The following is a 24,576-nucleotide window of genomic DNA, read 5'->3' as shown; positions in this document are numbered from 1 at the left end:
TCTGCAATGGACCCAAGAAGGTGTTACAAGGATGCCATTATAGCTTCCCAGGCATGCGCTAAATGCACTAGCTGCATAAGCCTTTTTGAGGATGACCTCCATCACCCTGCACTGTTTGTTCACGAACGCTGTGTCCTTGACCAGCAAATAGAGGTTGGTAGGCGAACCAGTGCTGCAATAGGTGCCTCTACTGGTAGAAAATGGGTAAGACACAGTTTGTCTGCTTCTAAAACGTTGTATAAGGAGTCCACCAAGTGGAAAACAGCCACAGCTTTAGCTGGGTGTTCCCAGGTGGAATGCAGCTCAAATAGGAAGAGTAGGCTGCTCATCATAGATAGGGCGCCTCTCCTCCTTAGCCACAGGTCAGGGGACCTACAAGACTGCAGTAGCCCATTGCATCAGGGGTATAAGGTCTGCAGATAAGGAGAGCTGTGTCACCAGGGCACTGTCAGAGTCTGCATCATCAGATGGGAATACTATATCCTGCTCATCAGCCTCCTCAGAGGCGACGATAGACAGCGTATCACCCTCCAGATCACATGCCATTACCTGCACAGGAGCATGTGGGGCAAGTGGGGGGGAAACCGGCGGTGCTGAGCGCTCTTGCAGTAGTTCATTAAGAATAAGCTGCTGGCGTGACACAGCCTCCCAGATCTTATCCATCTGACCTCTATCTGCAGAACGTGAATGGCGAGCTTTCTTCTTCCTCTGTTTTGGAGGGGGAGAAGGCGAGGGAGAACTGGGGGAGGAAGATGAGGAGGAAGGCGAGGAGCAGGGCTTCTCGACTGGAGTACTACTTTGACGCCTATCCTCCCTTGACACAGTGCCACGGGAGGAGGGTCCAGTCTTACTGACAGAGTGTGGCAATGCCGAGCGCTGAGCAGGAGTGAGGGAGCGTTCTCTGGAATGATGGGCCACCCGACTCTCAAGTGTACGCTTGGTAAAGGGGGCACAAAAATCACACAAAGTGCGATCAATCAGGGCCTCTTGAGCTTGCACAAGACCCAGATAGACAATGCATTTATCATGTCCATCCTCTGAAGGCAACTTGGCCTTGCAAAAAACACAGCATGAAACCCAGGCATGGCACAGCAGAGCTCTGTACTATGTAGCAGTGTACACAGTAATAACAGTAAACAGTATCAGAAGTAGACAATAGAGACAGTGTCAATGCACACAATAGACAGTATCAGTGCACACTGTAGACAGCGTCAGTACATACAGTAGATGGGGTCAATGGACGCAAAGGCCAGTGTCAGTGCCACTCGATACTGAAACAGTGCACTTGATACTGAAACAGTGCACTCGATACTGGGACAGTGCACTCGATACTGGGACAGTGCACTCGATACTGGGACACAGTGCACTCGATACTGGGACACAGTGCACTCGATACTTGGACACAGCGCACTGGGTACTGAAACAGTGCACTCGGTACTGAAACAGTGCACTCGGTACTGACACCTGGTACCAGGACAGTGCCCTTGGTACCGACACTCGTTACCGAGCGGTAACCTCGGTCCTGGTATTGGTACGGGGAGCGACAGTGTCGCAGTTACCGTTAGTGGTGTATTAACAGGGATGCCCACCTGTAGAACAACCACTGGCTAACCTTCCAGTCAGTACAGACACGAGACTAGAAGCAGCCTACTTGTAAACAAGCCTTTGTAAGTGTGCTGATAGCTACACTAATACAGCATCAAGCTGCTAAGTAGGCACGCCCACAGTAGCTGCTCGATTTTGTTTCAATCCTTACTCTGAAAGAATTAGAAGAAAAAAGTAACACAATATTAATATAATATAATAATTACACACAACCGGAGAACACAAAGAGAATATGGTTGAACAAAATGTTAAACTCCGAGGAGTAGAAAAAACACTCAATATATAAAATTAAGCATTTCAAAGCAAAGCTAAAAAATGCAAAAAAGAAGTTAATTAGAAAGATGATAATATTTTTTATCATCAACGCTCTCTGATGTATTTAGGTTCAGCTGAAAAGGAAAATGGCAGCGTTGTCAGTGTGCGCAGCTCCTTTATGCTGTCTGGGGTGGCGCAGCAGCCACATCACACTGCTCTGACGACAGTCTTTGGTATAAAGTTTCAGGTTCGGGTGTCAGGGGAAACACCCCTTTTGTAATGTTAATATTCCCTACTTGAAACGGAACAGACAATTCAATAAGAATAAAAGATTACTTACCAATTTTTTGCGAAGCCGTTCATATTCAGGCATGTACTCCCTGTGAAAACAATTAAATAGATCTGTTTGTTAATATATTTTTATATATATATTATATATACACACACACACACACACAATTCATCACAATAAAGCCCCAACAAAACAAAAATCACCAATCTTTTACTGATGTCTGTGTATAATGTGTAAATGAAAGGTATAGCTAACGGTACAGTATGGTTAGACTGTATATGGATTAATGATTTTAACAGAGAGCATATGGCAATACAGCTTATACTATTATTTGGGATATATTAACACACATTTTTGCAGCGAACAACACAGAGGGTCAAAATACTTTTTATTTTACCATTATTTGAAAGTTGAAATCTTAACTTTGTGGTTGACCGCTCTGTGTCTCACCACAGGTCAGCAAGGCAGGGTGTTCCTACAGAGGCTGTTTGGAGTCAATTTCCTTAAAGATGTGCCTCTGTGTATTTTTGCAGAAACACACAAATGTGCATTCTAAAATGGAGAAAAGTCATTTCCTCTATAGTCTTGTAACATCGATGACACCTTATGTATGTGTACTTGCCAATCAAAAATGTCATTTTATTTATTTATTTTAATTCTAATCATAAGAATGTCTGTAACAAGCCTCGAATTGGTGATCCTTTCTTTTGTTTATAATTTTCAAGTTATTTATTTGCACAATAAGTAAGGCCCTGTGAATCGCGGAAATTTTCTTTAAAATTCACGGCATTGTCACGGGTAAAGTATCGTATTTCACAGAATGTGCACGGAAATATAAAATAAATTACGTGTACAGATTTTTTTTTTTTTTTTTTTTTTTTTTTTTTAAAACATCAAATATACAGATAAATGCAATGATATCAAAATTAACATCAAAGTTACTCAAGCACTTTACAATAGCTTGTGAAACTGTGTTGTAATTAACAGCCTGTAGGTAAAGTGTATCTGCAAGGACAGCTTTCAGTTCTACGTCAGATGCATGTTCACCATTAGGTCTTGCAAAACAAATAAGATGTGTAACCCATACTGATCTTGTGGATCTGCTAACTCGTCAGTGAAACCACTGACAAGCAACCAGACTGTTTTACCAATTCCATAATCTCCTGCTTGTCATACTCGACAACTTTAGTTCAGGTAAGTATTCACGTCTCAGCTGGGCTGATGAAGGAATCGCTCCACCACATTTGCTACACTCTGTCTGAAGAACATCCGTAACTTTTGGTTGTCCAATTTTTCAAAAGGGATATTTGCGCAAACAAACGCCTCTGTCAGGTCAAAATTTAATAAGTGGACTTTTGGAATATGGAAGTCACCGTTTTTTGTTTCTTTGCAAGTAAAGCAGTCGCAGTACTGCTCTGGATTTCCGCCTTTCTCTTTTCGGTGAATCTAAATCATGCCTGTCAACAGACAAGTTTCGGTAGTGATCTACAGTAATGTTGCAGGACATACAGAAGACCTTACATCCATCGCTGTGTACAACTTCTGCTAGATAATGCTTTACGTGATCTGCTGCAGACACATTTATAGCCTTTTTAGAGACATCCATTTTCTTGTTTACACTGTGTAGTATTTTAATTTCCCGCTTAGATTGCATATAGTGATAATCACTGCACAGCACTGTGTGCATGGCGAATATTACATGCAGGCACATAGCTGTACAGTTTCGTTAATGTGATTTTTTTTTGTATGAAATACAGATAATTATGGAAATTATTTTTATTTCTTAAGAATATTGTAAAAATTGCGGTATTGGGCTAATTTTCACAGGGCCCTAACAATAAGGTCTCCTATTTCCCTTTTTTTAAATGCTAAAAGTAGCTTTTTTCATGCTCGCACAACAGATTTACATTAAACACACTGTTACATTATAGTGGCGCGTAGCCTGTTTTTTGCACAGCTCGAAAAGGGGGTTAACATTAAATTGATCTGGCTGAAATTTTGGATTACAGGTCAGACTGGCAGGCGCAATCTTCCCCCCATATGGGGTGTAGTTCTGTTTGGTAGTTTTTGTTTTATTGACGTGTCGAAAAAATAGTATTTTCCCCATAGAGTAACATTAGCCTCTCTATGACCTACTTGACTTTTTTGAGGATGCAACATTGAAAATGGATAACTGCAAAGCATACGACATGGTCTATTTAGATTTCCAGAAAGCTTCTGACAAAGTCCTGCATAAAAGTTTAATTCTCAAACTGAACGCAGTAGGGATTCAAGGAAATGCATGCACATGGATTAGGGAGTGGTAGAAAAGGTAGAAAACAGAAAGTACTGATTAGAGGAGAAACCTCAAAATGGAGTGAGGTAACCAGCGGTGTACCACAGGGATCAGTATTAGGTCCTCTGCTATTCCTAATCTATATTAATGATTTAGATTCTGGTATAGTAAGCAAACTCGGTAGAAAACAGAAAGTACTGATTAGAGGAGAAACCTCAAAATGGAGTGAGGTAACCAGCGGTGTACCACAGGGATCAGTATTAGGTCCTCTGCTATTCCTAATCTATATTAATGATTTAGATTCTGGTATAGTAAGCAAACTCGTTAAATTTGCAGACGACACAAAAATAGGAGGAGTGGCAAACACTGTTGAAGCAGCAAAAGTCATTCAAAATGATCTAGACAGCACTCAGAATTGGGCAGACACATGGCAAATGAAATTTAATAGAGAAAAGTGAAAAGTATTGCATGCAGGCAATAAAAATGTGCATTATAAATATCATATGGGAGATAGTGAAATTGAAGAAGGGAACTATGAAAAAGACCTAGGAGTTTATGTTGACTCAGAAATGTCTTCATCTAGACAATGTGGGGAAGCTATAAAAAAGGCTAACAAGATGCTCGGATATATTGTGAGAAGTGTTGAATTTAAATCAAGGGAAGTAATGTTAAACTTTACAATGCATTAGTAAGACCTCACCTAGAATATTGTGTTCAGTTCTGATCACCTCGTTACAAAAAGGATATTGCTGCTGTAGAAAGAGTGCAAAGAGCAACCAGAATTATCCCAGGGTTTAAAAGGCATGTCGTATGCAGACAGGCTAAAAGAATTGAATCGTTCAGTCTTGAACAAAGAAGACTACGCGGCGATCTGATTCAAACATTCAAAATCCTAAAAGGTATAGACAATGTCAACCCGGGTGACTTCTTTGACTTGAAAAAAGAAAAAAGGACCAGGGGTCATAAATGGAGATTAGATAAAGGGGCATTCAGAACAGAAAATAGGAGGCACTTTTTTACACAGAGAATTGTGAGGGTCTGGAACCAACTCCCCAGTAATGTTGTTGAAGCTGACACCCGGGATCCTTCAAGAAGCTGCTTGATGAAATTCTGGGATCAATAAGCTACTAACAACCAAACGAGTAAGATGGGCTGAATGGCCTCGTCTCGTTTGTAAACTTTCTTATGTTCTTATGATGTCTGTTAGACTGCAACGACCGGTGTCAAGGGAAAAAAATAGACATCGAACCGACTTTTTATTTTACAAATATATGTTTTAAAGTTTTTATGTTGAAATATTCTTTATTAAAAAGTTACAATAGATTAATAAAGTTGATAACATACGCTACATACACAAATCATTTTAATAACAATTTTATAACAATTAATTAATAAAAGAAAGACTACTATTTTTTTATTTCATTATCTATTACCACCATGTAATCACAGTAGTTAGCCTATGTACTACCCCGTTTACAGAGACGTGGGAAACTCACACACCGAGTTTAGAGAAATAACCTCCTAGTACTACAGCAAAATACAAGTGAAAGCACACACAAGTATGATACTGTAATATTATTTGTTATTGTACATAAACAAAAGTATTTAAATTACCTGTCAAACCGTAAGCCCGTTTTATCACCGACAGAGATCCACAATGTAATTAAGAAATTGAGATAGTTTAACAATGCTAATTACAGATGTAAAGGCAGGTATAGAGGACAAAAATAAATGTCAAAAAGTACAAAGCCTACTTATATAAGTATACTTTTTATCCTAGAACAGAGATTGAATTAACAATTATAAATGTTGTAGTTTGAACAAGAAAAAATATGCAAGTCTATACTACAGATGATCTCTTAACAATATGATGTCTATACACTTTAAAAAGATACAGTTTTTGACATGTAATGAAATAGGCCTACTGTTGTACCATGAACAATAATATTACAGTATCATACTTTTGTGTGCTTTCACCTGTTTATAAAATGCAGTAGTGAATTGAACAAAAGAAATTCCCAGTTTTTATCTGGTAAGTCTATAGGCCTATGATACAGTCACGCTACAGTAATGCAAACATAATAGGACTTGTGTTGTATGCATTGTAAAGTACTTTGAGAAATGTGTTATATAAAAAATAATAAATACATAAAAAAAAATGGTGTTGTAATTTATATATGTGTGATCTGCACTTTAAAATACATTTCTAATAAGACGTGTTCTGTGTGCTATGAACCGAGTTAAAATAACATATTTTGGGTAGAGTTGCTTTTTTAAAACATTATTTGTGCTATAAATATATTGATTATGAATTTTATATGTCTGTGTTGTTATTTACATCAGTTATAACCTTGGCACTTCAAATCCATTTCACTGCAGGACTTAAGTTTTTACCAGACATGTCCTAAAAGGTCAGTTAAATAAGTCTGGTTGAAACCTAGTCGTGCAATGTATAAAATGCTCTGCAAAATGATGATACAGCTTGTTGCATAAAGTTATTTCTTCAAAATATATGTTGTTAGAAATGCATCAATTATTGATATGTATCATTAGTTTTTATTTCATATGTTTCTTTTTTAATGACAGCTAATTATTTCTGAATACTAACATTTTTCTACTTTCAATTCACAAAAACACTCAGGGGTAGCCAATCTTGGCACTTGCAATCCATTCCACAGCAGGACATTATTTCAACCTGACCTGTCATTTAAATAAGGAATTTAAAATTTAAATGTATTTATGTATTTATTAATAAAAAAATCTAATAAATTTCATTGCAAAAACTGCGTTAAAATAACGTTAAGGTTACTCAAGCAAAACCCTCAAAAGTAAGGAAATTCTGAGTTAAGGTTGACACAAAACCTTAATTATGCACCATTATGTGTATGTATGACATCCAATATGACATCAGCAACGACATCACTGATGACACTACTAATCACATGACAAATGCTCCCCGAAGACTGGCCACAGGAACATAACACTGGGAAATCGTTCACCATAACTTGGTCCCAAAGCATCTGGTAGTTGAACAGTTTAATAGACGGAGAAAACTGTCCTTCCACATCAGTAATAGTGATGAAGATCACCGGTGTCCGTGTAGTTATAATGGACTAGCCAATTATCAAATTATTATGGATGAAAAGTGAAAGAAAGAGAAAAATAAAATATCAACTGTGAAACATGATTTTAAAATACATTAAAAAGTTATTAAATCCATAAACAAAACAGCAATTGGTATGAACTCAACAAATGTATTTATATAATTAGCATACTAAATCTATTGTCATTACAACTGTTCCACCAATTACTTTTTGGACATAAGGGAAAAGGCTGACTGGTGGGGAGGTCAGTCCAGGAAGTAGAAAGACCGGACTGGTAAGTTAGTGCGCTGTTGCACTGGTTTATTATAAATAAAAGGTTTAAACAAACAAAACACTTTACAAAACAAAAGGCACGTTGGCCAAAAGAAACAGACAAACAAACACTATAATAAGTAGCGGGCTGACACAGAACCAGCACGCGTAGCAAATGTTAATTTGTTTTTAATTCTCCTCCTCTCTCCCATTCTCCATTCTCAACACCGAAATTCTGAGTGAGTGATTCATGCATCTATATATACAAATTAATAATTCACTTACTAATTAATCATTCACTTGAATCCCAGCACGTGAACTAATTTGTGAAATCCCCGTGCCCACATACTAATACACATTTTATCTGCACGTGAAGTGATTGTGCAATACCTGTGCCTAAATACAAATATACATTTGAAATCATTTGTGCTACACAGCCCACATTATACCCAGTGCACCAATACATACACACGAGCAATAACACACCACATAAAACACAAAAATACGCACAGGGGTGGGGCACCCCGCCACAGCATAAAAGAAACAACGTCCTAGTATATGGAATTATGACATTGGCAAACTTAACTCTGAAAACGGAAATTATTTTTTGAAGGATCAGCGATGATTTATAAAACACAGTGCTCCCTTGCTATGACGCAGGTCTCGGGGGGGGGAAACACAATATGAGCGTTATAACCGAAGAGCGTTATACACTGGGGATGGGGTGGGGGGCACCGCGGGACGCATAGCACACATCTGACAAATACAAAATAAACTCCCTCTCTACAAATCGTATATAGTGAAGCAAAGATGTAACTTTCCGTGAATTAACCATACATAAAGAACCATGTAAATCAACACTATTTAAAAAAAAAGGTAACATTCCCACTCATGGATCATTTTAATTAGCAGTTTTTAAACTATAAATAGCTTGGCTAAACAGCGGTCGGGAGTTAAGTTCGAAGCGACAGACAAGCAAACCAAGAGCGAGAAGGAGGGCGGGTCAGGAGAGGGGGAGAGGGGAAGTGGGAATGGGCTCGCCACAGGTTCTGCTGCCGGAGTGGAGCTGAAGCGAAGCTGAAGCGTCTCGTCTCCCGGAGAAAGCTGAAGCTCCTCTCGCAGCAAAAAAGGAAATACGGGCAGCAGTGTGGAGTAGTGGTTAGGGCTTTGGACTCTTGACCGGAGGGTCGTGGGTTCAATCCCTGGTAGGGGACACTGCTGCTGTACCCTTGAGCAAGGTACTTCACCTAGATTGCTCCAATTAAAAAAAAAACAAAAAAAAAAAAAAAAAAAAAAAAACTGTATAAATGGGTAATTGTATGTAAAAAATAATGTGATCTCTTGTAACAATTGTAAGTAGGCCTGGATAAGGGCGTCTGCTAAGAAATAAATAATAATAATAATAATAATAAAATACATTAGGAAAGTTAACCACGTAATAGGCCTAATATTTATTTAGTTATAAAACAAATGCAGAATAAGATATCTGTGTTATAAAGTGCAAGCACAGCTTTTCTTCAGTTCAGATACTGTATCAAAAGGGAGAGACAGAAACAGAAGTTAAACTGAGAAGTTGTTTACAGTTTGAACAACACAGTACTGTATTTACTGTAGAAATATTGCATGAATCACTAGTAAAGGGAATTGGGGGGACATGCTGTAGGAGCGTTATATCTGAGGCGTGTTATAACCGAGAGCCTTATAGCGAGGGAGCACTGTAGTCTTAAAGATTAAAAAGAGCATTAAAACAGAAAAAAAAACATTTAAATTAAATAAAAACACAAACTAATTTTCTGAAGATACACTGTAAAAGTCTATTTTCTAGGTATTTTTAGGGGGTCCGAAAAAGGGGGGAGTGACATACACCGGTGTGACCTATAGGCTTTTTCTTCGTGACTAATACACCGTTTTATACGGTACATTGGAAATTATATAAAGAAAGAAGATGTTAGATATAACAGACATTTAATGTACAACGTGGTTTTTGTATTTCTTCACTGAGTAGTAGCACAAAGATGGAATCCCCCTCCCGAATTATTTTTTTAAGAACATACATTTTAGCAGACCCACCCAGGTTATGTTCTTATGGCATATGTGATGTCATACATACACATAATGGTGCAGAGCTAAGGTTGCGTGTCAATTTCCTCACTTTTGGTTTTGCTTGAGTAACCTTAGCGTTACTTCAACGCAGTTTTTGCAATGAATACATACATACATTTTTTGTTTTGTTTTGTTTTTTAAACTTTACAGGGAGGCATCACATGATAATGATATTACTCAGGGTGTTGGCGTCACTGCACTGGCTTCCAGTTTGTTACAGGTTTGATTCTAAAATTCTATTACTAACATTTAAAGCACTTAATGGCCAGGCACCAGACTATTTAATTGAGACATTAACTCCATATTAGCCTGCGCATACATTGAGGTCAGCTGACAGTGACTCACTTTGTGTTCCGAGGGTAAAGCACAAAAGGAAAGGAGAGGTTGCTTTTTGTTATAATGCTCCCAGACTGCGGAACTCGCTGCCATCCTCTGTTAGAGATGCACCCTCAATGGCAATTTTTAAAACAAGACTTAAGACACATTTTACAACATAGCCTTTTTAAACTGAATGCACTTAATGTGTTTTGTTTCTGCTGCCTCTAATGGTTACAATGAATGTTTTATTTTAGCTTGTATTACATTTTTTTTTTTTTGTCACTTTTGTACTAATTCTTTTTGAAATTCTCTCCTTTAGTAAACATGTTTATTTTCTCTGTATTTTCTTTGTAAAGCGCTTTGAGCTGCTTTTAGCATGTAAGGCACTATATAAATAAAGATGTCACCAGTCAGTAGTTTGCAAAATATGATTTGGATATACTGAAACCAGACACCCTCTAAATACCAATAACCTGACCTTAATGTAAGGAAGCACCAGTGTTCTGGCAGATACTGACACCACCACATCAATGAAAATAATTTAAAATTCTGACGGCTACACACTGGACGTGTATTTTTGCTAAATACCACTTGACAATACCAAGCTGTACATTTTCTCATTTAAAACTGTATCTCTGGGTAATCTGGATTGAGAGTGATGACTTTTAGCATTTTTTTTTTTTACAGCACACCTAAAGAAAAAGGTTGAAAATAACTTTATATTAACACACTGTGAACAAGTCGCTGAATAAACAGCAAGATGAGCATTAATGCAGATACTGGTATGATTTTCCCATGTGGATTCATAAATAGTGCAAAGCTGTCCTCACTTACTTTTCATACTCCTTTGCAGCCTCTGCTACCTTCTGGAAGAATTCATCCAAACCACTTCCTGTAACCGCAGAGACACCGACCACCTGAAACATGCAGATACATGTATTGATATGACTCTCCAAACTGTTTAAAAAATAAACAAACAAACAAACAAATACATACATTAAACAAATTAGGAAATTCACAAATTCTGCTGACTGTATAAACAAAAAAGAATACAAATACAAATAATGGATTAACCCCTTCTCTGCTGAGGCCGTGGTGACGCCCTGTAACAGGGCGAGCAGCCCTGTACAGGATTTGTTTATTTTAGAACAGGGTTTCCCCCTCCGTCTGTGTTATTTTGTATTTATATGTTTGTTTGTTTATTTATGTATAAATACGACGGTGAAACGCTGCGGGTTGGGTTATTGTTTTGTTATTTATGTATTTAGGACGGCGTAGCCGATTTGTTTGTTTGTTTGTTTTGTTTAGTAGCGTGGATGGGTAGTCCCATCCACAGCAGTTTAATTTAATAAACTCGTGCAGATTGTGGCCGAGGGGTAATAGGATAATTACTAACTAGTTAAACCCCTCGGCCACGATATAAAAAGCCTGCAGCTCTCCATGTTCGTGTGGGTGTGTTAGGAGTGGAGAGAGCGAGAGGAACGAGAGAGAGTGAAAATTAAACTTAATAATAATCTAGGAACAGTGAAGGCAATTGCTCAGCCTGACCTGGGTTTTATTTAGTATTTTGTGTTCGAGATTTGTTTTGTTTAAATATTTATTTTTTTCGCTCTGTGAGCAAGTTTCTTTTTGTTAAAATATTTTATTTCTTTTTGTTATTTAAAAATAAAACGGCGCAAGTGCCTTTAACTGCAGTCCCTGGTGTCAGTTTACCTTCCTGCTTCTGTCTGACGTCACCGTCTCAGCCACCCTGTCACACGCCCTGTGCTACAGGCATTTTGTAATTTTGGGACTTGCCTGTTTTAAATCTAAATTACTATATGTTCCTTTTTAGATACCCTTGGCAAACTATATATTGTTTTTTTTTTGTTTGCCAGACTCTGAAGTTTCTATTGGTGCCAAGTTTTTGTGGTTTACTTGGTCATGTGACCACAAAAGACAGCTATTATTGTAAACAAAATGCTACTTTTTCATAAAATGTAATATACCTGCATCACATTTAGTCCCTAAAATACTAATGTTTGGTGTAAGAATGTATAAACTTTTAAGCTGCTGGGTGTGCCTGTGCCAATGTGTACATCTTTCCGTTGGTTTTGAGGGGGGGGATTTACTTGCTCTAGACAGACACCAGGCAACTTTGACTTTTCCACTTCGAAATATGCAGCCCACGATCCATAGCACCCACCCCAATTTCATGTGCCCAGTACGCCACTAAAGAATTCAAATATATAAAAAAATTAAAAAATATCAATTATGTGCACCTTTAGTTTTTCAGGCGGTTACAGGCCCTAGACTGAGACTAGGCCACTTTGACCTTTCCCCTTTGAAAAACAGCGCCCATGGTTCATAGTAATTTCAAGTGGCATAATCCTTCTGGAGCCCAAGGTAATGTTGCTGCATGACAGGGGATTATTTAGTCTTTCCAGTACTCATGTACTGTGTGGTATTTTTCAAAACACTGGCTGAGAGGGACAGCAGTACCATGTATCCCTCGTATCGATCCCTCGTATCGTTTGACAACTATCGATAGTCAAGCCTGTGCATCGTTTTTGTGTAAAGGGTTTAAGCAAAGGGAAGCTTTTATTTTTATTGAGCTCGCCTTCTCCCCCCTGCCCTGCCCCCTGTGAGTGTTTACTGATGGGATTGCATCTGTGGAGGAGTCTTCAGAGTAACAGAGCAAGTCAAGAGCGTTGTGCTAGAATTACAAATACTGTATCGACCGAAGTCCCACCCACCGAGGGTATAAAACTACTATCCAAAGGAAGCTATTTCTCTTTTTTCCATCGAACCCGTGAGGGCGACCAAAGCGACCTTGCGGTTGCTAGTCGTCTTCTCTCTTTCAGGGAACCGGGGTTATGATAAGTAACGCAACGTTCCCTTTCAATTCGAAGACGACCACCAATTACATTATGTATGGGATAATGTATACCAGAGCCGTCGCGAGGGAGAAGGAACGGCAGCATACGAGGGACGCATAAGCACCATCTAACCCAGAGGTTAGCGATGTGAGCTTACATCCTCAAGGACCCTTGTGCCTACAGAAGGCAAGGCAGGGTCTACCACATTAAGACAGTAGAACGTGGAGAAGGTATGCAGTGTAGCCCAGCTAGCCGCAGTACAAATATCAGACAGCAAGCCACCTCTGAAGAGGGCCCAAGATGTAGCCAACCCTCTAGTGGAGTGTGCGGCTACCCCACCAGGAGGGGGCAAGCCACCACTACTATATGCAGTCGAGACTGTATCCACAATCCAGTGTGACAGACGCTGCTTGGAGAGGGGCTGTCCTAGGGTCCATGGCCCGTGACAAGACGAAGAGCTGGTCAGATTGACGCAGAGCTCTTATCCTATGCACGTAGCATCTCAATGCCTGCACTGGGCAGAGGAAATTTAATCTCTCATCCTCCGTTGAAGCAAACCAAGGTGGATGAAAGGACTCCAATTCCACAGACTGACTGACGTGGAAGGCTGTGATCACCTTAGGGAGGAAAACAGGATTGGTGCGCAGAGACACCCTGCTGCCATCTTCCCAAATACGCATGCAGGAGCTGTGCACAGACAGCGTCAGCAGCTCACTGACCTGCTTAGCAGAAGTGAATCGCCAAGAGGAAGGCTGTCTTCATAGACAGGTACTTCAGCTCTATGGAGTGTATGGGCTCAAAAACAGGGGTTCGTGAGAGCCTCCAGTACAACATTGAGGCCATTCGGGGAGAACAGTCCTCCTAGGGCTTAAATCGCCGAGCACCTTTAAGAAAACGGGTAGCCAAAAAATGCGCGCCCGGAGACACTGAATCTACAGGGACATGGCAAGAAGAGATAGCTGCTAAACACACCTTCAAGGTGGAAGGTGCCCTACCAGCATCAAGTAGTTCTTGCAGAAACTGGAAGTATGACTGTATGACTGGCATAGGGCAAGATATGGGGTCATGGCTTCTAGCCAGACACCAAGCCTGGAAATACCTCCACTTATAGGTATACAAGGACCTAGTGGTCTGCCCTAGCACCCTGCAACGTACCCACAACCGCATCTGATAGCCCTAGGGCTAACCAGCGGTTCCTTTCAGGGGCCAGACCCATAGCCGGAACCTGCCGGGTTCCGGGTGCCAAAGAGAGCCTTTTGCCTGACTGAGGAGGTCCAAGCGAAGTGGAATCTCCCAGGGCTGGCCGTGCGACAGCTGGCACTGGGTCAAAAACCAGACTCTCCTGGGCCATTTGGGGGCCACTAGTAGAACTGGCACTTTCTCCAACTGGACTTTTGAGAAAAGCCGGGAACAGCGGTATAGGTGGGAAAGCGTACAAAAATGCTTTGTGCCACTCATGGGCTGCTCTCAGCTCCCACAGATTCATGTGCAGTGATGTCCAGCGATCCGACCAGGGTCCACGAACTCCTCTGCCTGCCCAGACTGCCCCCCCCCCCCAACCAACCAGAGTTGGTTGAGTCTGTCATCAGCAAGTGACGGTTGGGTGGGTGATGAAGCCGCGGCCATAAGACCCAATAGTTTTTAACATAACACCAATTGTACTGTGACCCCTTGTTGAACAGGGCCAGACAGTTGAGAATGGCAGCTACTCTGTCGTCCGACAGGTAGGTAATCCAGCCGGAGACTCAAGTAGACCGTACTTTACACCGGTGTTAATTGGCTCTGGCATCGTTGAGTGCGAGACCCAGTCTCAACAGATGCTTCATCACAATTGGGGCAGCAGTGTGGAGTAGTGGTTAGGGCTCTGGACTTGACCGAAGGGTCGGGGGTTCAATCCCCGGTCGGGGACACTGCTGTTATACCCTTGAGCAAGGTACTTTACCTAGATTGCTCCAGTAAAAACCCAACTGTATAAATGGGTAATTGTATGTAAAAATAATGTGATAGCTTGTAACAATGGTAAGTCGCCCTGGATAAGGGCGTCTGCTAAGAAATAAATAATAATAACAATTGCTGTGTGGGCCACTGCTCCTTCCTGCGACTGGGGCAAATCAACCAGGTCGTCCAGGTAGTTCATAACCCTGATCACTTGCAGCCGCAAGGGAGCTAGGATGGCATCCATGCACTTTGAAAACGTGTGGGGGGCTAAGGAGAGGCCGAATCACAGCACAGAAAACTCAGGACGCTCCCCTGTAAGGCGAAGCGGAGATACTTCCTGTGCGCTGGACGAATAGGAACGTGGAATCCGCGTTCTTTCGGTCCAGTGTGAAAAACCATTTGTCCGGCCGGATGGCCTGGCGAGTACAGCGGACACCAGCGTCTCGTTCTCTACCTGCCGAGACACCTTGCGTTCTCTGTGAGAGCGCTGCAGCAATTCTAACCACTGGTCCAAAGGAATGGTCAGGGGGAGGTAGGGGCTGCTTTTGAAGGAAGGAGCCACCTTCCCATGAGGCAGCGATAGAATCGCATTATGGTCCTCCTCAGCAATGCTGAAATCCGGTTCTGTAACATCCGGGGCAACCACCAGTGCAGACGGGGTCAGCTCTGGGGCCGGTGTTATCGGCTGAGCTGGGGCCAGAGCCAGAGCAAGGGCTTGAGCCTGCTGCCTGGCCAGGGGCTCCCAACGCCGCGTATGGCTCAGACGTGTACTGAAGCACTCAGTCACCAAGGGTGCAGACGCACCGATGACACTGAGTGAGGTAGAATACAGTAATGGTGGACCGAAGGTTGGGGCACCGAATGCAGGTGTTATTGACATGCTGTGGCGCTAAGCACAGAGGCATAGAGCATCTAAACACCAAGGGCGCTGAAGCACTAAGAGGCTCCTAGCCTTAACCGCGTGAAGTCAACACAACCTGGGAGCGCCTAGCATACACCAGGGTGGATACACAGGCTCGAGTGGCTGCGGTAGGTAATCAGGAGAGCAGTACAGGCGAGTTCCCGGTGCTGCACCACAGTGCAGAGCGGCGATAACCTGGTTCTGGACCGCGTGCAGTCACACAACGTGGCAGCAGCGAATGCCAGAGTTGAGCACAGGCTCAAGTTGCTGGGAGTGTTTTTTTTTTTTCTATTATTATTTATTTCTTAGCTGACGCCCTTATCCAGGGCGACTTACAATTGTTACAAGATATCACATTATTTTTACATACAATTACCCATTTTACAGTTGGGTTTTTACTGGAGTAATGTAGGTAAAGTACCTTGCTCAAGGGTACAGCACCAGTGTCCCCACCGGGGATTGAACCCACAACCCTCTGGTCAGGAGTCCAGAGCCCTAACCACTACTCCACACTGCTGCAAAGGCAGTAATAGGAAAACAGAGGCTTATACACACAGCAATTCAGCTCTGGGAGAAACACATTCACCATGCCAGGTGGGTAACTAAGCGCGCCGAGTAGGCGGGCTGAAGCAAGCCTGTTGATCAACTCAACAACAGGACACAGCAGAGCTTTTCCTCTTAAACTGCTAGGCAGTAAGAACACACACACACACACACAACAGCAAGCTGTGTGGGTAAAAATAACAGTCACCACAGCAATGCGGGTAACTGATTTTGTTTTATTTTTCCAGCCCACCGAGTAATGCGGGCTGAAACAAGCCAGCATATGCAACTGAACAGCGGGGCGCAGCAGAGCTGGGTCCCGTGGAGGAATCACGCTGCTACTAGTTTTTCTTTTAAAACTGCTAGACAGTAAGAAAAAACACATATACACACACAAACACACACACACAACAGCACAGTTGTGAGGGTAAAATAGCAGTCACCATGGCAGTGCGTGTAACTGCTTTTTTTTTTTTTTAAAACCAGCGCGCCGAGTAGGCAGGCTGAAACAAGCCGGCGGACGCCATTCAACAGCAGGGGGCAGCAGAGCCGGGGTCCGGTGGAAGAACCACACTTATATTATTTTTAATTTCTAAACTGCAAGTAAAGAAATGACTACAAACACACTCCACAGCAAGCTGTGAGGGTAAAAATAAACAGTCACCACGGCAACATGGGTAACTGATTTTGTTTTGTTTTTACCAGCCCACCGAGTAGGCGGGCTGAAACAAGCCGGCTGATTCAACTCAACAGCGGGGTGCAGCAGAGCTGGGTCCTGATGGAGGAATCATGCGTGTATTATTTTTTATTTGTAAACTGCAAGGCAGTGAAATAAAATAGCCAAAAGCTCCAAAACCTGGGCCATCTGGGCCTTAAGGTCCAGAATATCCCTTGCCTGCTTGGAACGCTTCACCCTTCTCTTTTGCGGAGATGGGGAGCAACTGTGGGCAGCCTGCGCATCGGGGATGTCTAGCAGGGGATCCAGGGACAGGTCATGGAGGAGGGGCTCTGGGGCTCCAAGAGCCGCCAATGGTCCGGCCATAGAGGACGCGGAACTCGTCCTCGTGGCCCTCCCCAGACAAGCTTCCTTCAGTTGGCTGGAAAGCCTTGCAGATGTTACAAGCCAACTCCTTCTTGAGGGCCGAGGTGGCATGTTGCACACTCAAGCATCGCACGCAGAGGGAATGCTTGTCCTCCTGCGGGATGCTGGCGTTGCAGGCCGTGCACGGGTTGAACCCCGACTTGCCGGACATGGGCCTGGTGTTGTGCATGCCGTGCAGAAAGCACTACTCACACTGCGTTCACCCACTAGCGCTAACAGTACCGAACACCGCGTGCACCGAGTACTAGGTCTAGGCAGTGGTCAACACCGTGCACCAAAGGGGGCTGTGCGCACAGAGTACCACGTATGCAGCTCTGTGACTAAGCACTAACACTGAGGCCCTGGGCACCATGAGCCGAGATGCCTGAATATCAAGGGTGATGCGTGTGCTTGTTTGGTTGTTAGTAGCTTATTGATCCCAGAATCTCAACAGCTTCAACAACATTAATGGGGAGCTGGTTCCAGACCCTCACAATTCTCTGTGTAAAAAAGTGCTTCCTATTTTCTGTTCTGCATGCCGCTTTACCTAATCTCCATTTGTGACCCCTGGTCCTTGTTTCTTTTTTCAGGTCGAAAAAGTCCCCTGGGTCGACATTGTCTATACCTTTTAGGATTCTGAATGCTTGACTCAGATCGCCGCGTAGTCTTCTTTGTTCAAGACTGAATAGATTCAATTCTTTTAGCCTGTCTGCATACGACATTTCTTTTAAACCTGGGATAATTCTGGTTGCTCTTCTTTGCACTCTTTCTAGAGCAGCAATATCCTTTTTGTAACGAGGTGACCAGAACTGAACACAATATTCTAGGTGAGGTCTTACTAATGCATTGTAAAGTTAACATTACTTCCCTTGATTTAAATTCAACACTTCTCACAATACATACGAGCATCTTGTTGGCCTTTTTTATAGCTTCCCCACATTGTCTAGATTAAGACATTTCTGAGTCAACATAAACTCCTAGGTCTTTTTCATAGATTCCTTCTTCAATTTCAGTATCTCCCATATGATATTTATAATGCACATTTTTTTTTGCCTGCGTGCAGTACCTTACACTTTTCTATATTAAATTTCATTTGCCATGTGTCTGCCCAGTTCTGAATGCTGTCTAGATCATTTTGGATGACCTTTGCTGCTGCAACAGTGTTTGCCACTCCTCCTATTTTTGTGTCATCTGCAAATTTAACAAGTTTGCTTACTATACCAGAATCTAAATCATTAATGTAGATTAGGAATAGCAGAGGACCTAATACTGATCCCTGTGGTACACCACTGGTTACCTCGCTCCATTTTGAGGTTTCTCCTCTAATTTTCTCCACCACTCCCTAATCATTTAATATATTTGCTATTTTTTTTTTCTTCTTCTAGGATTATGCCATTTGTATCTCATAGACATTTAACCTCTTCTTTGAATGTTCTCTTGCTTTTACAATATTGGAAAAACATTTTGGAATTCGTTTTAGCCCCCTTAGCAATGTTAATTTCTCTCTCTCTTGGCCTTCCTTTTTGACTTGCGTTTGCAGTTCCAAATACTCTTCTCTGTCTTTTTTTTTGGCCCCTTTTAAACACTCTGTAAAGTGCCTTTTTTTGGTGAATATTTTTTTTAATTGATCTATTAAATCATTTTGGCCATTTTGTTTTTGATTTAGATTTGCCTACTTTTGGGATGCAATTGTTTTACACCTCTAGTACTACATTTTTTAAAAAACAGCCATCCTTTTTCTGTGGATGTTTTCTCTATTTTACTCCAATCTATTTCTGTTAATCTCTGTTTCATACCTTTATAGTTTGCTTTTCTAAAATTGTAAACCTTAGCTTTAGTCATTACTTTTTAGGCCTATACAGCCAAGAGGGTCTACTCGACAGCGGGGATGCGGCAAGGCCTAGCCCCGTGAAGGAGACGTGGCTGGAATAGTCACAACAGCGGGGATACGGCAAGGCCTAGCCCCGTGGAGGAACTGTGTACTCTCAGGAAGAAAAGACAACCATTTGCGGATGACTGCACAGGCAGTTGCTCACACGACAGACAGATACAAAAGGCGGACTACCACGCAAGCGAGGAAGCCGCTGAAAAGACAAAGACAAAAGGGCTTGGTCTTTTCAAAGTCGTTGATTCCGGGAAAGCGGTAAGCCAGCTTTCAGCACGAATGCAAGGGAAATACAATCAACTCAAGAAGCTCTTTTCTTATCAATACGCTCAGCTAAACACAGTTGTCTTACCTTACCGTCTTGAGAAGGAAAACGAGAAATGGCTTCCTTTGGATAGTAGTTTTATACCCTCAGTGGGCGGGACCAAGTGCATCATCCAAGGAAGGGGCCTATTGGCAGCTCTAATATAGAGCGCTCAGCGATACCTACCCAATGGGCAGGCATATCCCATGTATAATGTCTTGGAATTGAAAGGGAACTACTTAATAATATAAACAAAATTATTGGACAGGGATGAAAAGGGGAAATGTTGTATTTTACATCTGTGTTTTAAAAACACACTGCTGTTATTGCTTTGTGTTTTATTCAAATGTCCTGCGTATATAATGCAGTATTCTGCATAAACGCGATCTCTGGAGATGGAACCATACAAAACTTCAAACAAAATCTGCATTTATTCATTTGAATTAGCAGAGTAAAAATTAAGAAAAATAATCAAGATTGTTCCAAAAGCTGTATCTTTGGTGTAGAAGTATTAAGCATCCAGGCAACGTCAGTCCCCAGGTATTCAGTAATGCTGGGCAGATTGTAAGCAAGCGGCAGTCATCGATTAAATTAAAACAAAATGTGTAAACTATCTTGTTCCTTAACACAGTTCAAATATAAGCCACGGATAACACTCTTGTTACTAAACTGCTGTGGACAGTGATAACTTTTTTAAATGAGTTTTTTTCTCTTGATTGGTTGTTCCTCTGACTTGTTATGGATTTAAACAATTTTTTTTTTTTTTGGATTTGCTTTGACCCCCAACTGGTACAAATCAACACGAATAAGGTAAAAAAATAAAATTTAATATATTTATTACTACTGTATATGTATAAACTGATGTAATCAATGTAATATGTATAATAGTTTTTAATGTTTGCAATGTTACACAGTAATCCACAGCTCCACGTGTTACTGTTTTTATTGTTTATCCTTTTATAACGTTGATGAAGCGATGCATCTGCTTTTTTGGAGAACGATATATCCATCGCCCCAGCCTTAATAAAATCAGTCAATTATAAAAGATTTTTGGCAAGTCACAGTAGAATTATTATTTATATATATATATATATATATATATATATATATATATATATATATATATATATAAATAATTTATGTGTTGTGAGGGGGAGCGATAAAAAAAAAACGCACAAAGAAATGTCAAAGCCTACAGTATATTGTTTAAATAGAACTTTTTTTCTTTTTTTTTTTTAAAATGGAGCAAAAGAAAAATTCAAACCAAGAACTCCAATCAAATCATTTGTAGGATATGGGGAAAGGAGAGAGCCCCCCCCCCAAAAAAAAACAAATCGTTGTCAAATCATAGAGAGGAATGGGGAAAGGTGAAGAAATATATGTCCTAAAAAAATTTAATAAATTACAATCAATATCTTATTTCAGAAAAAAAAGAAAATGAAAAGAAATCAAATGAACAGGAAAAAAAAATCAGACAAAAAAACAATGATGAATAAGTTTTTTGGGGGACGGTAGAAAGATTAAATTAGATCTAATATAAAATTATCAAGTAAGAAAGATGAATACAGGGATTACAAAAATAAGATACAGTATTCAAAAAAATATGTAAAATAGATCAATCCTATTCTTAAACTCACTAGCCTAACAGCTTCTCTCCAACCAACTAAACCAGACACAACGCGTCTGAGATACAAGGTTTCACACACAGTAACTATATACAAAAAACATGTGGTTCCTAATGTTTATTTTTATCCTCTGATCACGGAGTTTAAGCCACTGGACAAAAAGAAAAAGGTTGCAACTACAGTACCTCCCACACACTCGAGACATCACAATGGTGTCAAGTGATCAGAGTCAGGAGCAGGATGCATCTTCCTCTACCATCAACATCAACAAAACAAGATGTAGACAAATAGCCAGATGTTACTTCAAAGCTGATTTCATGAAGCACAGCTCGATAAAACAGCTACTAATCAAAGGTAAACTTTTTTTTTTTTAAAGAAAATTAATGTTATGTAAGAACTCCTGGATGAACGACCCCATGTTTTTAATCATGACGTACCAGGTATGTCTGTAGCACAGAGGGGGTTAAAGGAATATAGTCAGTTGCATACTTAGTCATTGGAAGACATCCTCCACCACCACTATGAAACTGAAATTAGATCCATTAGTGGAGTAGTGGTTAGGACTCTGGACTCTTGACCGGAGGGTTGTGGGTTCAATCCCAGCTGGGGGACACTACTGCTGTACCCTTGAGCAAGGTACTTTACCTAGATTGCTCCAGTAAAACCCAAACTGTATATGTATGTAAAAAATAATGTGATATCTGTATAATATGAAATAATGTATGTGATATCTTGTAACAATTGTAAGTCGCCCTGGATAAGGGCATCTGCTGAGAAATAAATAATAATAATAATAATAATAATAATAATAATAATAATAATAATTAGTATCATGAAAAGCTAAATTCACAAAACCTACAAACTTGACAAATAGAAAGACAAACAAATACCTCCTTATACCACACTATGATATTTTCATTAACTTCCACCACCAGACTCTGATAACCTCCCTTGCCCCCAGTCCTCTTGGTACTTCTGCTTGGTTTACACTAAATGGCTTTCACATAGTATGTGGATTGTCTGTAAACGGGGGGCAAGTTACTGGCTTTCTCACTGCTAAAAAGCTTTATAAAAGTCTTCAATCAAAATACCTGTTATTGTTTTATTACCATCAAAGTTGAATACATTGATTCTTAAGTCAAAATGTCTGGTGATATGATTAGCCAAAGCAGTTTTTTCCTTGGTTGGAAGCAGAGGGAAGTTACCCACCCTGAGGCTACTGTAGAACTCGTCAAGAACCAGGCTCATGGAGCGAGTCAGGTTACTGACGTAGGAGGTTTCCTGGTTCAGAGCATCTTGAAAAACTTCAAAATCCTGCATCCACTCTACAGCAAAGCTGTGATCAATTATGTCTGTCTGAAACACAAAGGTAATATTACATAAAACAAGGCCTTGAATATGACAAATGTTTAACCCTTAGCGGTCCATTTATTCAGCGCATCTCAGGCGTGTCAGGTCCAATTTATTTTCACACGTGCAGTTTATTTAAGATGCGCTGTCTGTGATATTCTTTGAGCGCTGGATGCAGAAGCAGCTACCTTGTTTGTTTATGTCCGTGTTATCTCTGTGGTGCCGGGGCTATGTGTATTGCTCAGATACGCCCCTTTTTTTCCCGGCTTCTATCGGTCTCACTCAGCCATTGAATGGTTTTCTCAGCTTTTTCCGGGAAAAAAAAACAACTAGAGACCTGTGTTTTACGTCTTTTTGAAGATGTCGGACAGGGTCCGACATTGGACCGGAAAGTGTTAAATCAGAAGCCTAGTTTTTCATGTTCTAGGTTTCCTATAATCCTTGTATGCAACTAAATTTCCTAGTTTACCAGTATGATCTTGCTTACGAAAAAGTGTGAAGTACAAACTGCACGCATACTACCTGTGCATTGCCTTGCATGGCTGCAGATGACTTTCACAGAAACCCAAGACAATAAACTGTACCAGATAGTAATGAATAATTGTATCTGTCTGAACCAAAGGTAAAAGTATTCAGTAATCCACTGTGTAATTGCTGTTTATAACAGCTGTCACTATAATGTATTCTTAAATTCCTCAAACTGCATTTGTTCTTGCTTACCTTGTTCATCACCACAATAAAAGGAAGCTTTGTCTTGTAGAGGATGCTGCAAAGAAGAAAATAAGTCTGTGTAATTTCTCCCAGTGATATTTGAGAGGTGATTTATCACATTCTGTAACTCATTGGAATTTATTTAAGTTATTTATAAGGGATCATCATTACAAAGTCATCAAAAATGTTGATTGTTAACACAAACAGAATATAGGCCAAAATAAACTGTCATCCTACACCTGAAGATTGTGAGCCACCCACCCTTAAAAACAATTGAATAAAGTAAACTTGTATTGTACAAATAGGCAATGCTTTAATAGTAACTACAATTTAGCACTAACCTGCAAGCATACAGCATGTTTGACATGAAGGTTACAGGGTTGGTGCTGCGAGATGTGTCCATCACGTAGACAACTACACAAGGGAATGAGGATGCCTGCCGTAGAAATTCAGAGTTCTGGTTATCCCCGACACTTGTGCTCTTGTTCTAATTCTTCATCGTTATGAACTGATAGAAATCTAGCTCAGATTGGAAGCACTCAGCAGTCAACCCTGAATCGGGTGCACCACCGAGCAAAACTGCAACTGTGACAAGTATTTATTTATTGCACCACTAATGTGTTACTTATATGCTATTACTATACAAAAATATAAAGTGCAAAATAATGAACAGCTTTGTTACAGGGCATACACTCAACACTAAAAATAACACACTTTTGGGAAATTAAATTTAACTCTTTAGTGCCATAAAACTTATCCGAGCCAAGGTATCTAGTCATGAATCCTTGATTATGTACTTACATGACAGCTAGTCATAAGAATTTTAGTATGCAAAATGTGATCGTAGGACTGAATGAAACCTGAAGTTAACCATGTTTCTATTGTTTTTTCAGTCCCAACAAATCTGGATAGCTTCTCTACATCCTGCCCATATACTATCTGAAAGATACTTCAATTACTTGGGGCAGCAGTGTGGAGTAGTGGTTAGGGCTCTGGACTCTTGACCGGGAGGTCGTGGGTTCAATCCCAGGTCGGGGACACTGCTGCTGTACCCTTGAGCAAGGTACTTTACCTAGATTGCTCCAGTAAAACCCAACTGTATAAATGGGTAATTGTACAGTACTGTGCAAAAGTTTTAGGCAGGTGTGAAAAAATGCTGTAAAGTAAGAATGCTTT

At 40.7% G+C, this 24,576-nt stretch overlaps 1 protein-coding gene across 1 annotated transcript in view; it reads right to left on the bottom strand.

Moving 5' to 3' along the window:
- Positions 1-24,576, bottom strand: part of gpn1 (GPN-loop GTPase 1) — an 89,485-nt gene that overhangs the window by 12,603 nt on the left and 52,306 nt on the right. Inside the window, exons 7-11 of the mRNA XM_034005303.3 lie at positions 23,742-23,836; positions 23,410-23,455; positions 22,549-22,695; positions 11,039-11,121; positions 2,201-2,240 (exon numbers count right to left, since the gene is read on the bottom strand). Coding sequence (XP_033861194.1) covers positions 2,201-2,240; positions 11,039-11,121; positions 22,549-22,695; positions 23,410-23,455; positions 23,742-23,836 — 411 coding nt within the window. The remainder of the gene's footprint in view (positions 1-2,200; positions 2,241-11,038; positions 11,122-22,548; positions 22,696-23,409; positions 23,456-23,741; positions 23,837-24,576) is intronic.

The sequence above is a fragment of the Acipenser ruthenus genome, chromosome 5 (genome assembly GCF_902713425.1).
Source record: "Acipenser ruthenus chromosome 5, fAciRut3.2 maternal haplotype, whole genome shotgun sequence".
Taxonomy (NCBI): domain Eukaryota; kingdom Metazoa; phylum Chordata; class Actinopteri; order Acipenseriformes; family Acipenseridae; genus Acipenser; species Acipenser ruthenus.
Note: the sequence above shows the minus strand (reverse complement) of the source record. Positions and strands in the feature narration are given on the sequence as shown.